The following is a 12,575-nucleotide window of genomic DNA, read 5'->3' on the forward strand; positions in this document are numbered from 1 at the left end:
ATGATGACATGAAGTCAGGACTTGTTATCTATTCATGGGTACCAAAGACGTCACTTCCATATTAGTGTCCGTCATGGCGGCAAACACAGCACATCTAATGTGCTAAATTGATCAAATTCATTAGTTTAATTGAGGGCTTACCAGAGACAAAATGCTGATCTGGAGTGAGATGTCGACTGCCAGCCAGTCACTCCAGTTGTTTGCGATTGTGGAGCAGCGCAAAATCAACAAAATTTAACATTTTTGGGATCCTTCATTATTTGTGATATTCTGTATTTAATATTACAGAATTTTCATATTTCCAGAAATTAAAAGGGTCTCAAAAAAATGAATGATGTGAACTCCCCTGCTTCGTTCTCATTGGTAGTCGCTCCCGAATTTTGCCCCTAATTTGCATAAAGTTAAACATTTCTCAACTTTGTCGCGCGACTGGACACGCCCATCCAGCCGTCAACGGTCACTGTTGCACGTGTCGCCGGATGCCGCCTAGCTTTCATTGAAATCAATGAAATCGCCTTGCTCAGCTACTGCTAGTCGCTTATAATGTGAATGTACCTTAAGAGCGCCACCTGGTGGATAACAGCGGATATACGGATTGTCGTAAAAACTTGTCATTGACAAGATAACTCAATAGCGGGGAAAGAGTTAAAGAGACTAAGTTTTTTTATTAACACATACAGCAAAGTATTTAAAGGCGGGGTGCATGATCTCTGAAAACCAATGTTGACATTTGAAATCACCTAAACAAACACGCCCCTACCCCAATAGAATCTGGACCTTTATGTGATAGCCCCCCCCCACACACACACATACGCAACCCAGGCAATGATGTTGGTTAGTAGACATGCACCTTACTGCTGATTGGCTACAAGTGTGTTTTGGTAGTCGGCCTGACTCCCTTATCAAAGTGTTTTTCGAAAATCATGCACCCCGCTTTGAAAGCACTATCTGCAACTATATCTTGACCAGTGATCAAGTAACACAATTACAATTACTAAAATTTAAATGAGTTCGTTACTCGCATTACTCTATTTTGTAAAAAAAAAATAACACTTGCAGACAAGACATTTCTGATCTAACGTTGCAGGACCGTGGTGGGCGGCGCAATGAACCATTAAACTTCAGTTTAATGTGCATATAACAGTGATTTGAACATAAAAAATCTAAACGGGACAACATACCTTTGTTTACAAATTGTGTGCAAGTCATAATCCATCCGGTCTCGTGTTTGTAAATGATCTTTGCCAAGCAATCCCAGTATGACATCAGCTTGCATTTGTAGTCCACAAAAGTAATACATCTGAGAAATGTTCATATATTCATCAGCCTTCATGTAAGAGAACGATCCGCGATTGTTGCTTCCAGTAAAATATTCACACTTCCCTGTACACCCGTGTTAAAACTCTGTAGTAGTATGTGTGAGTGCGCATTTAGGGGCTGGACACACCAAAACTTTTAAACGCGGCTGAAAATGCCTTGAGGACGCCGAATGCCAGCTGTTTTTCAGCTGAGTGCCAGCTTTCTTCAGCTGAGCGCTTTGGTAGCTGTGATACTTCAGCTGCGAGCCGGTTGGTTGCTGTGGTAATGTCCCGCCCCTCCTCCACTGTGATTGGGCGGCCGTGTGAAAACTGACATTGACGAGCGGAGCTTTTCTTCCAAAGTTGAACATCTTTCAACTCTCGGCGCTGAGCGCGGAAAAACCACCGGGCGCCGGTTTTCAGCGCAGAAGAAAACCGCTAGCTGCTGGCTTATTTGAAAAACGCCGAGCTTCCATTGGAAACAATTGAAAACATGCGCCGGCCGCGGGCGTAAAAGCGTTGTTGTGCACGCCCCCTTAGTGTGAGTCCGCATAGAGTGCGCATTTAGTGCGCATTTAATGTTCCTAATACCTTACTAATGATGTATATAGCCGTGTAATAAGCAGAATAATGTACAGGTAGGCGGTTGTTATCACAAAATAAGCCCGTTTACAAGACTGATCACACTATCTGGGGTTATTTTGGCGATAACAGCCAGCTGCCTATACATTATCCCTTACATAGATATATTGTAGGTGTACTGTACCTTACAAGCTGTCCACTCAAGGATGCCTTTTTGCTCATTAGTGGTGTGTTACTAAATGCTGTTTTAAAAGAATAGAGCCTAACAATAAATCACATTGTCCCTGACTGATGCACACAATTACACAATGGACGTCTTTTCGAAAATCTATATTTACCCACAGTGAATAAGTGTCACCCTTGAAACAGGGACGTCATGCCTAAAAACATTGAACAATATCAGCAGGTCTTACAAGGAGATAAGCAGTTATTTATAATGTGCTCATATCAGATGTTATTTTCGCCCTTTAGGTAAAAACAATAGCCCAACGATGTAAATTGTAAGAGGTTATTTCGGTGTTCAGCGGTTTATTATTACATATTTGTGTGTGGTTCAAGCACCCTGGCAGGATGCCATCTGCAGGCATTTGTTCTCGAGCTTGTGAGTGCGTCTTAGTGTGTTGAGAGTATTGTTGAGTCAAGGTTAAAAAGCAGAAGGCACCAGGCCGTTGCACAAGGTGTTGGAGACTACCACCCATGTGGTCATAAATTTAGACATAATCCTTCTGATCAAAAGATTAAAACATTTTTGAGTCAATGTAGCCTAAACCTATGAACAGTAGTGTATGTACAAATATTAAAGCCAGCAGTGGAGTTTGTATTCAAATGTAGCCAGAAAATGTATGTAAAGACCTAGTTATTTTGCAGAAAACACGGAAGGTCAAAATATAGAGAAATGGGGACAATAAACTGCTCGCATGCAAGGTGGCGCTTCGTTCGACGTGATAAATGAGCAAAGCAAATGTGATAAACATAAATACCCAGATGAAGTCAGTACTGTGTATCCCATTGTATTTTCAAACAATAAACAAACACCATGGGTTGTTTTTAAACAGGAGAAGATGAAAAGCAAGAATAAGTTGGTCCCACGTCTTCTGGGCATTACCAAAGAGTCAGTGATGCGGGTGGATGAGAAGACCAAAGAGGTGGTCCAGGAATGGCCCCTTACCACAGTAAAGAGGTGGGCTGCCTCCCCCAAGAGCTTTACACTGGTATGTTATATTATTTACTCTGAAGCAAAGCTACTTTTATCATGAGCAACGTTTCTTTTCTTTGAAATAATGTGCATTCACTGTGTAGTATCGGACTGTATGCTATTAATATGTTTTTATAGTTCCATATACTAAAGTCCCCCCCAAAAATGTTTGAGGCCCAAGCCATGTATTAAAAAGTTACACACCAATATGTAAAATGTTTGCATTCATATTTTAAAAAATCAAGTCTTATGTATTTTGTTAAAGCATTTTGTAAGAGGTTTTTTTTTTACCTTAAAATAACGTTTCCAAAAAAGTTTCAGTGGTTCATCCACTCGAAACAGGGTGAACGGCACTTTCACATTCGCTTTGCAGCCCTCTATCAGCCAAAACCGCACTAAAGAAGTTTCCAACCGTCGGGTCGCGGTCCTGTAGTTCGAGTGAAAACTACAAAAACTTGCTTTACGGCAGACCTACAATCCAATCAGAGCCAGATATGCTGCAGTATTTACGACAGTGGTAATGGACAATTCCGCTTCTAACCTGTAGGGGGAGCAAAGAGCAAAAACTCTTTAGTGTTGCTTTAACTCAAGACACATAGCAGAAACTAACGTAACTTTCATCAGTGGTTCTCAAACTTTTTGGTGTAACCCCTCTGTGTAGAGTGCAACCCCCCAAAAGAAATTAATTGCATAAAACAGGCTCAAACTTTCGTTCACACCAACCACGGTAGAGGCGGCAAAAACGCAATTTTCACGCGTAGTTGGGTAGCGTGAAAGCCGCGCATGAAATTCTAGTCATTCAAGACATTCACGTGGAAATTCGTTTCATGGGAGGGGCTTCTGCGACTCCGCTCACTCCCTGTAATCATGCGAGTACTAGAGAAGGCTCCTTAATTCGCAATTTCTGCTTTTACAGCGGTAGAAATCATAGATGTGGTTTACTTCATGCAGCCCTGCGCAGACCGAACATTGTATGACATCATAATATTGCAAAAGGGATCCAAATGCAGCCCACATCGATCTGTGCAGCGCAGCATGCATCTAGCACGTTTACAGTGCATTTGACACATTTTATCAGTACGGCGTATGTGTGTTACCTGGAAATCGAACTCACAATCTTTGCATAGCTAACGCAATGAGATGAAAGCCGTTAAATGTCTTAATTTATTGTTCTGATGCAAACAAACATGTATAACATTAAGTTTCACACTTAAATAGTGTTGTAGGTAATAGTTAATAACTACTGCACTGAAAAAAATGTTTCATTCAATTTACTACATTTTTTTAAGGTAAGTAATTGCAATCAATTTATTTAAGCTACATTTTAAAAAAGTTTTTTATTTTTATTTTCAATTTTTTTTTGTTTAAATGTAGCTTTAATAAATTGATTGCAACCACTTACCTTAAAAAATTGAGCAAATTGTTTTTTTTATCATTTTCATCATTTTTTATAAAAACAATGTGTTCATTGTTGTACATCAAAGGCAAAAGTAACTTATTTCTGTTTTTCAAGACTTTTAACCTTGCTGTGTTTTGTAGAGTTCTGATCGACCCCTAAGAGCCACTTATAGCATCTCATGTACAGTGCTTGAGCTTCAAGGACACATCTGTTTGACTTCCTGTCAGCAGAAATAGTACAGTATATTCACATCTATACTGTACTAGAAGAGAAGCGTGAGATGATGTGTGCTTGTGATGTTAAGTGTGTGTATGTATGTGTGTATATGTGTGTGTGCCATACAGGACTTCGGTGAGTACCAGGAAAGCTATTACTCCGTACAAACCACAGAGGGGGAACAGATCTCTCAGCTCATCGCTGGATACATCGACATCATTCTCAAGAAAGCAAGTCACTGTCTGATGCTCTTCTGAACTTGCGAATTAAAGAGACAGCTCACCCAAAAATAAAAAAAAACAATGGGTCTCATTTACTAATAATTGCGTATTTTTTTCGTATTTACCCTTGAACTTCTCGCGAATACTTTTCACTTTATTTACAACACATGCGTATGTACATGAATTTGTTCTCATACTTGTTTTTACCTTAGTGAATCGATGCACGAGGTTGGTGATTCGCATAAAACACGCCCAAACCAGCTCCATATAAGGGTTCTCCGCAGCGCTAGTCCACAGAAAATTTTGGAGCAGTTTGTTATAGAAGCAAAAGAGATGGGAAAGAAATCCATGATCATATTTATTATCGGTAAAGTTCCGTTTGCATTTTTTATTTGGGAGGTTTTGCTATCGCTGGAGGAAGCCAGTGCAGTCCACATTTAATAAGTATTGGATGCGTTAGCAAATATGACATTTAATTAATATGACAAAGACGCGCATCTGTATCTAAAATAAAACAGGAGAATAAGTGTTTGACATTTGGACTTCTAAATACATTTTTGTTACGTTTGCATTAAGCAGACACTTTCATATAGAGATTTAAAAAGTGAGGAAGAAAAGCGTGAAGATTTGTCATTACGTGCATCCTCTTTATATGTGTAGAAAAAATAAGTATATTATAATAATGTATATAATAATAATGTAGATCATGTATAATAATATATAATACAGAAAATATTATACTATAAAACATAATAATGTAAATTTTATATATCAACATTATTATGAACATTATAATTATAGCCTAGTATTTGATTATAGTGTAAATTTTTTGAATTTTTGCGCACATTTTGATCTGAAAGTTTTTGTTGAATCACGATTTGTTCGTGAAAACATTCGTACGCACATCTCACGCACAAGTTTGTGCGTAGGCATGCTTAGTGAATGAGACCCGCTCTTTTAGAAAATATTTAAATCAGTTAAATCCTCAACTTTTTTAAATACCCAAGATGTTTTTTCCAAACTGTCGTGTTGAATGTACTAAAAAATATGTTCATATTTTAAAATAAAAATGTTATATAAATAAAAATTAAATATAAATATGTATTTTATTATACAATTAAACATATTTGGAAAAAGATTAAATCATATTTTATTATATTTTATTTTGTGTTGAAATGTCTCAAAATAATTCCACCCTATAAATATTTCAATGTTTAATTATATGATTTTTTTTTTATGTTTTTGTCTGTGTGTCTTAATTTTACAGAAACAGAGTAAAGATCGGTTTGGTTTGGATGGGGATGAAGAATCCACTATGCTGGAGGAATCCGTATCCCCAAAAAAGTCAGTACCCATGATGCTTTGTATTAAAAAAGGGCGCCATTCATGCAGAACTCCATCTTGTCAAATTTTTGCTATTTAATTTGTATGCAAGCAAAAAATGCAAGCAGATGAAATGGAGGCGTCAAATGACTTGCTCAGTCTACACACCGTCGATTTATTCACAAAGATAAAGAAAGGGGGTTTTCTTTTAACCTTGTAGATGAGGGCGGAGAGAGTGAGAATATTATTTCCTTGAAAACTGCTAACTCATCAGAGAGACGTCAATTAAGATATCCGGTTCCTAGAAGAGAGAAAATCTGCTTTCTAAATAAAATAATTTCTACATAATATAAAGAAAATTTTAATGTTTATATCAATGATTGAAATCAAACTTTGAAAATCTCATCATTAGGTATACCCACTAGGGCTCGTTTTTTGTGAGATTCACATGCAAGTGTTTCCTTCCTTCCTCCCCCATCAGTTCTGCTTTTTTCTGGCTTCGTCTTTCTTTCCATCAGAAACAGATCTATAGATGAGCCCACATACTCTTGGGAAGCACTGCCTGGGAAGCGGTTGTTATGGGCAACCGCATCCCATTCTCTCTGTTTTGCTGGTGCGAATGGGGAGGCATCGGTTAACTGATTTTACTAGCTGTCAGTAATGACCGCCTGAACAACAGCCATCGTTCACATATATAAGAAGGCGCGGAGCCCGACAGGGTCTGAAAATGTATTATGTGTTCGTAGATCCACCATCCTCCAACAGCAGTTTAACCGAGTCGGTCGGGTCGAGCACGGGTCCGTGGCTCTGCCTGGCATTATGCGATCGGGATCGATTGGAGGTCCTGACACGTTTAACATGGGCACGATGCCCTCGGCCCAGCAGCAGATCACCATGGGACAGATGCACAGAGGACACATGCCACCTCTGGTGAGAATGCGTAACTGCATGAGTGCTTATTTTATAAATCGCATTGTATGCAAAAGTCTGTATGCGAAACACCTTTTGTTCATTGGGAGCAGTAGTTGCACTGCAAATAATAATTTTCCATTCAATAAAATATAAAGAGTTTGGTATCAAAACGCAATAAATCCATTTTGACTAATTTTGGTAAAAATGTGTTTTCTATACCAAGAAAGTGACAAGATGAAAACCACTATTTTCAGTTACAAACTTTCACATATCATCTTTAGGTTATAATAGCATAAAAATCCAAATCCATAATTTGATTTTCAAAGATTTATTATAAAAACTGATTATTTTTTCCGTAAAAAGTTTTTTTTTCCAAAATGCTATAAATCTATTAAATCAATATATATATGTGGATTTATCTTTGTCATGTTATATTTATTTAGTTGACTAGTGGTATACACTGATAAAAAAATAAACATTAATGGCATTAATCAAAACACTTACTTTATCATATTAAGATTTTTTTTTGACAGCGATCAGCTGTAAAATGTTTTGGTTCTGCTCAATTTTCGTTAACTTTGCGTAAAATAATAAAAAAGTTTTTCATAAGATCCTCTGGGGTCAATGTGTTAGCATGACAGAAGCTTGATGCTGTCGGGAGAACAAGCAACAGCCGGCATTTTTCCTTCTCCCGAGTGCCGAAATTATTCGATCGATGGCTTACGTTTCTTCCCCGACACAGAAAATCACTACAGGTTTATCAATGCCATCAAAATTACTATTTTGTTTTAGTTTGTTTGTTGATCACGAAGGTCAAAGTAGATGAGGAAAATTAGGATTCTGTGCGTATTCAAAGCTTCGCCATTGGTGTTTACAATGCGTGGAATGGTGCGCTGTGATTGGTTAAGCAGATTTATTGCATTCTGCAGAGAAGGAGGACTGGGGTTTGTTGTGGTTTGAAAAAAAGGGAGAAAAGATGACAGAATAACATGCCGGATATCAGATTTTCCGTAAAACGAGTAATTGACTTTTTTAATACTGACCTGATACAATACTGATTTTGGCCGTGACTCTTTTTTTTATAAATGGCGTTTATCGCGTTTTGGAACAAACTCTTCATGTAGTTTTAATGAATTACCCACCATACTTACATTATTTTATTAATTTGTAAAAAAAGTAATGTATTTGTTTAACAGCTAACTTGCTTTTTTCTTTGACGTCAGAGTCTGGCCCAGCAAGCACTGATGGGAACCATCAACACCAGTATGCAGGCAGTTCAGCAGGCACAAGCTGATCTGAGAGAGGTAGATAATCTACCACCGCTTGGACAGGACATGGTAAGAAAAAATAATAAGTTATGTAACAGGTGTTGCTTTTTTTAAGCTGTGTGCAATCTCGATCATTTCAATTGAAACTTGCCGACTTCCGGCAACATGAGCGACAGCATGGGAGAAAGTACCGTATTTTCCGGACTATAAGTCACACTTTTTTCATAGTTTGGTTGGTCCTGCGACTTATAGTCAGGTGCGACTTATATGTCAAAATTAATTCATACTGACAAATATGAACCAAAGGAAAACATTACCGTCTACAGCCAAGAGGGTGCGCTATATGTTGCTCCTATAGCCTACCCCTGAAAAAAACTGTTAACTGAAATATTCATTTAAAGACAACGGAGAAAGACTTAACAAACAAAATGCCCCCAAAAAGAATAATAATATTCTAAATAAATGCGACTTATAGTCCAGTGCGACTTATATATGTTTTTTCCCCTCATGACGCATTTTTTGACGAATGTGACTTATACTCCGGAGCGACTTAAGAGTCTGGAAAATACGGTATTTTGAGGAGGTTAATCAGTATTTCAGATCCCTAGCTGTCACTGGGGTGGTACCCTTTAAGAAAAATCGGCAACATTTTTTTTTGTGAATGTGTAAGGAGGACATATTCGCGTTTGTGTGATGTATTATGCAGTGCATTTGTTGATCAAATCCAATGAGGAACATTAAGTCGGGTTGAAGTCCTTTTAGTATTTGTCACAAGCCAGTATAAAAGCTGTATGATATTGTTATTTATATGAATTTATTTGGCATTTTTGCATTACAGTAATGGACTGTATGTTTATTATTCCTTTAATGATGTTTAAGTGAATCTATTGACACGTGCTGAGATAATATTGTTATTTCTAGCATTGCTATTGGTGTTCATTTTGAACGTTCATCGATACTCCATATGTGTTCATTTTTCTTTCATTTCTCCAATAAGGCTTCTAGGGTGTGGGTCCAGAATAAGGTGGATGAATCCAAACACGAGATCCATTCCCAGGTGGATGCTATTACGGCCGGTACTGCATCCGTGGTCAACCTTACTGCAGGTACACAACTCAGAGTTATGTTTGGTTTAAGTATCAATTTTTTTTTTTGGGGGGGGGGGGTGTTTCTCCTAAAGTTGAAATGAAATCCAGGCTAAAGTCTCATAAGGAGCATCAGAGTTTGATTTGCAAGATTTACCTGCTTGGATCTAATTTCTACCAACTAACCATAATGTAAAATATGCGTTGTCTGATTCTTAACTAACACATTTTATTTGCAATAAAAACAATAGTTCAAGTTAAAGATATGAGTTGCGGTGTCCTTAGGCTGAACTATTTGGCAGGGTTTGCGTAGTCTTTCCCACGTTCTGGAGAGATTTCATACGGATCAGACCAGGTTTCTGCTGGATATAATATCTCCATACCATCTGTTTGGTGGTTTGCATGTTTTTTTTTTTTTTTTTCGTTTTTTTGCAGCCTGTGCTTTACATCTGTGTATGTACCCTGAAGGGCTTGTTAGGATATAAGCTGATGTGTGTATGTACCTCCCAAAATTGTGCATCATTTAGGATTGAATTGAGAATGCGGTTTAATTTATTTTCATGAGTTTCCATTATATTTAAATTGAGGTAGAAAACAGGATGTAGAAAACTCAAAGTTGATTTGAGTTTAATTAATATTTTTGATTAGGGCTGTCAAAAGATTAATCGCAAACAAAATAAAAGTTTTTTTTTTCATAATATGTGTGTGTGTGCACTGTGTGTGAATATTTTGTATATATAAATACACACAGAAATATATTATGCAAACACAAACATTTATTTTGTATGCGATTAATCGCGATTAATCTTTTGACAGCCCTAATTTTGATGCATCGAAATTTGAAGAAATGTATGTATTTGCAGTAATAAATAAAAAGAAAAAAATTATAAAATAATTTAATGCTTGATTTGAGTTTAAGGAATATTTTTCAGGGTTGTCAAAAGATTAATCGTGATTAATCGCATACAAAATAAAAGTGTGTTTTGCATAATATATGTGTGTGTGCATTGTGTGTAATTATTTTGTGTATATAAATACACACACGTGCATATATTATTTAAAAACATTTACATGTGTATATATTTATTTAATACACACACAAATATTATGCCAACACAAACATTTATTTGTATGCAAAATCATCTTTTGACAGCCCTAATTTTGATTTATTGAAATTTAAACAAATTAAAATGTAAAGAAATGTATGTAACTGCAGTAATAAATGAAAAGAAAAAAATTATAAAATAATTTAATGCTTGATTTGAGATTAAGGAATATTTTTCATTAGGGCTGTCAAAAGATTAATTGCGATTAATCGCATACAAAATATGTTTTTGCGTAATATGTGTGTGTGTGTGTGCACTGTGTGAAATAATATTATACCATATTTATTAATAACATTTTTCTTAAATTTGTACATGTATTTATAAATACATAATAATATACACACAATATATTATGCAAACACAAACACTTATTTTGTATGCGATTAATCGCAAATAATCTTTTGACAGCCCTAATTTTGATGCATTGAAATTTTAAAATATTAAAATTTTAAGAAATTTATGTAACCGCAGTAATATATTAAAATCATTTTTTATAAAATATTTTAATGCTTTTTGACGTTTGATAACAAACCAGCAATTAAATAGAAGTTTAAATTAAAGCTATGTATTTACTTATTCATATACATATACATAAATTCATACATTTATACACTGACTTTTATTTTATGGGCCATGGTCAGATAACTACATTTTAAATTTTTCGTGAGCTCTTTTAGCCAAAGGTTTGTTTTCATGACCCCAACCGAAAACCAATCCTTATTTTACTCTCTCTAGGTGACCCAATGGACACCGACTACACCGCCGTGGGCTGCGCCATCACCACCATCTCATCCAACCTGACGGAGATGTCCAAGGGAGTGAAGCTCCTGGCAGCTCTCATGGAGGATGAAGTGGGCAGTGGGCAGAATCTCATGGGTGCCGCCCGGACCCTCACGGGGGCCGTGTCTGACCTGCTGAGAGCCGTCGAACCTGCTTCTGGAGAGGTGATTATATCTAATCTGTCAATAACGCGCTGTTGTATGCCGGCAGAGTTTATAATGAACTCGTTAAATCATGTTTTTCTTTCTGGCGTACGGAGCGCAGGCACAATCTGTTTACTTGTTTGGCTTCTGTTAGACAGGGTAATTGTAGTGGAGTGTTGAGATGATAGACAGGATGTGATTAATCGTGTACTAAGACGTTGTGACGGCTGTATGAAGATCGTTTTCAGCGTTCTGATGATGTTTTCGCTCTTCAGCCCAGACAGACAGTGTTGACTGCAGCGGGCAGCATCGGCCAGGCCAGCGGAGACCTGCTAAGGCAGATGGGAGAAGGTGAAACGGATGAAAGATTTCAGGTTTGTTTTTATGTACGTGCTTGTCTCGACTTCAATGCATTTCTCTTTTGAACAGAACACAACAGTGGCCGCCCACTTTGCAGATACTTACTGCAGAAATTCCGATTTATTTTTTCCATGGGGATTCCAGAAATGATCCAATACAAACTAAACCAACCAGCTTTGCAATGAATCACAATATTACAGATATGTTTTATATCAAATTTTACTTAAAGCTAATAATAGTCCACTTAAAATGTATAGATTTGGTCCAATCTATGAATCGTTGTATCCCAAATTACTTGCATTCGATGTTTCCTAGTAATCGAACCCATGGCCTTGGAATTGCTATCAAAAAGTGAGCTACAGGAACTCTGGGGTTATGGATAGTGTAGTAAAGGGATACTTTTTCCAAAAATAAAGTGTTTCATCATTTACTCACCATTACGGTATCTTTGTTCTGCTGGACACAAAGGAAGATATTTGTAATCAAGCAGGAGCACCATTGACTTCCATTGTAGGAAAAAATACTATGGAAGTCAATGGTGCTCCAAAACTGTGTGGTTACACACATTGCTAAAATATCTGTTTAGCAGAACAAAGACATTTATACAGGTTTGAAACAACATGTGGGTAAGTAAATGATGGCTATTTAATAATTAATTTAAAATTTAATTTTAAATATAAAATGCAT

General features: G+C 36.8%; 1 protein-coding gene across 3 annotated transcripts in view; it reads left to right on the top strand.

Moving 5' to 3' along the window:
- tln2b (talin 2b) overlaps positions 1-12,575 on the top strand; it is a 170,519-nt gene that overhangs the window by 87,705 nt on the left and 70,239 nt on the right. For all 3 annotated transcript variants that reach the window (XM_073868820.1, XM_073868821.1, XM_073868822.1), the window contains exons 10-17: positions 2,936-3,091; positions 4,819-4,920; positions 6,179-6,255; positions 6,981-7,164; positions 8,370-8,483; positions 9,412-9,520; positions 11,341-11,549; positions 11,804-11,902. In XM_073868820.1, the coding sequence (XP_073724921.1) occupies positions 2,936-3,091; positions 4,819-4,920; positions 6,179-6,255; positions 6,981-7,164; positions 8,370-8,483; positions 9,412-9,520; positions 11,341-11,549; positions 11,804-11,902 (1,050 nt within the window). The remainder of the gene's footprint in view (positions 1-2,935; positions 3,092-4,818; positions 4,921-6,178; positions 6,256-6,980; positions 7,165-8,369; positions 8,484-9,411; positions 9,521-11,340; positions 11,550-11,803; positions 11,903-12,575) is intronic.

The sequence above is a fragment of the Misgurnus anguillicaudatus genome, chromosome 6 (genome assembly GCF_027580225.2).
Source record: "Misgurnus anguillicaudatus chromosome 6, ASM2758022v2, whole genome shotgun sequence".
Classification (NCBI taxonomy): Eukaryota; Metazoa; Chordata; class Actinopteri; order Cypriniformes; family Cobitidae; genus Misgurnus; species Misgurnus anguillicaudatus.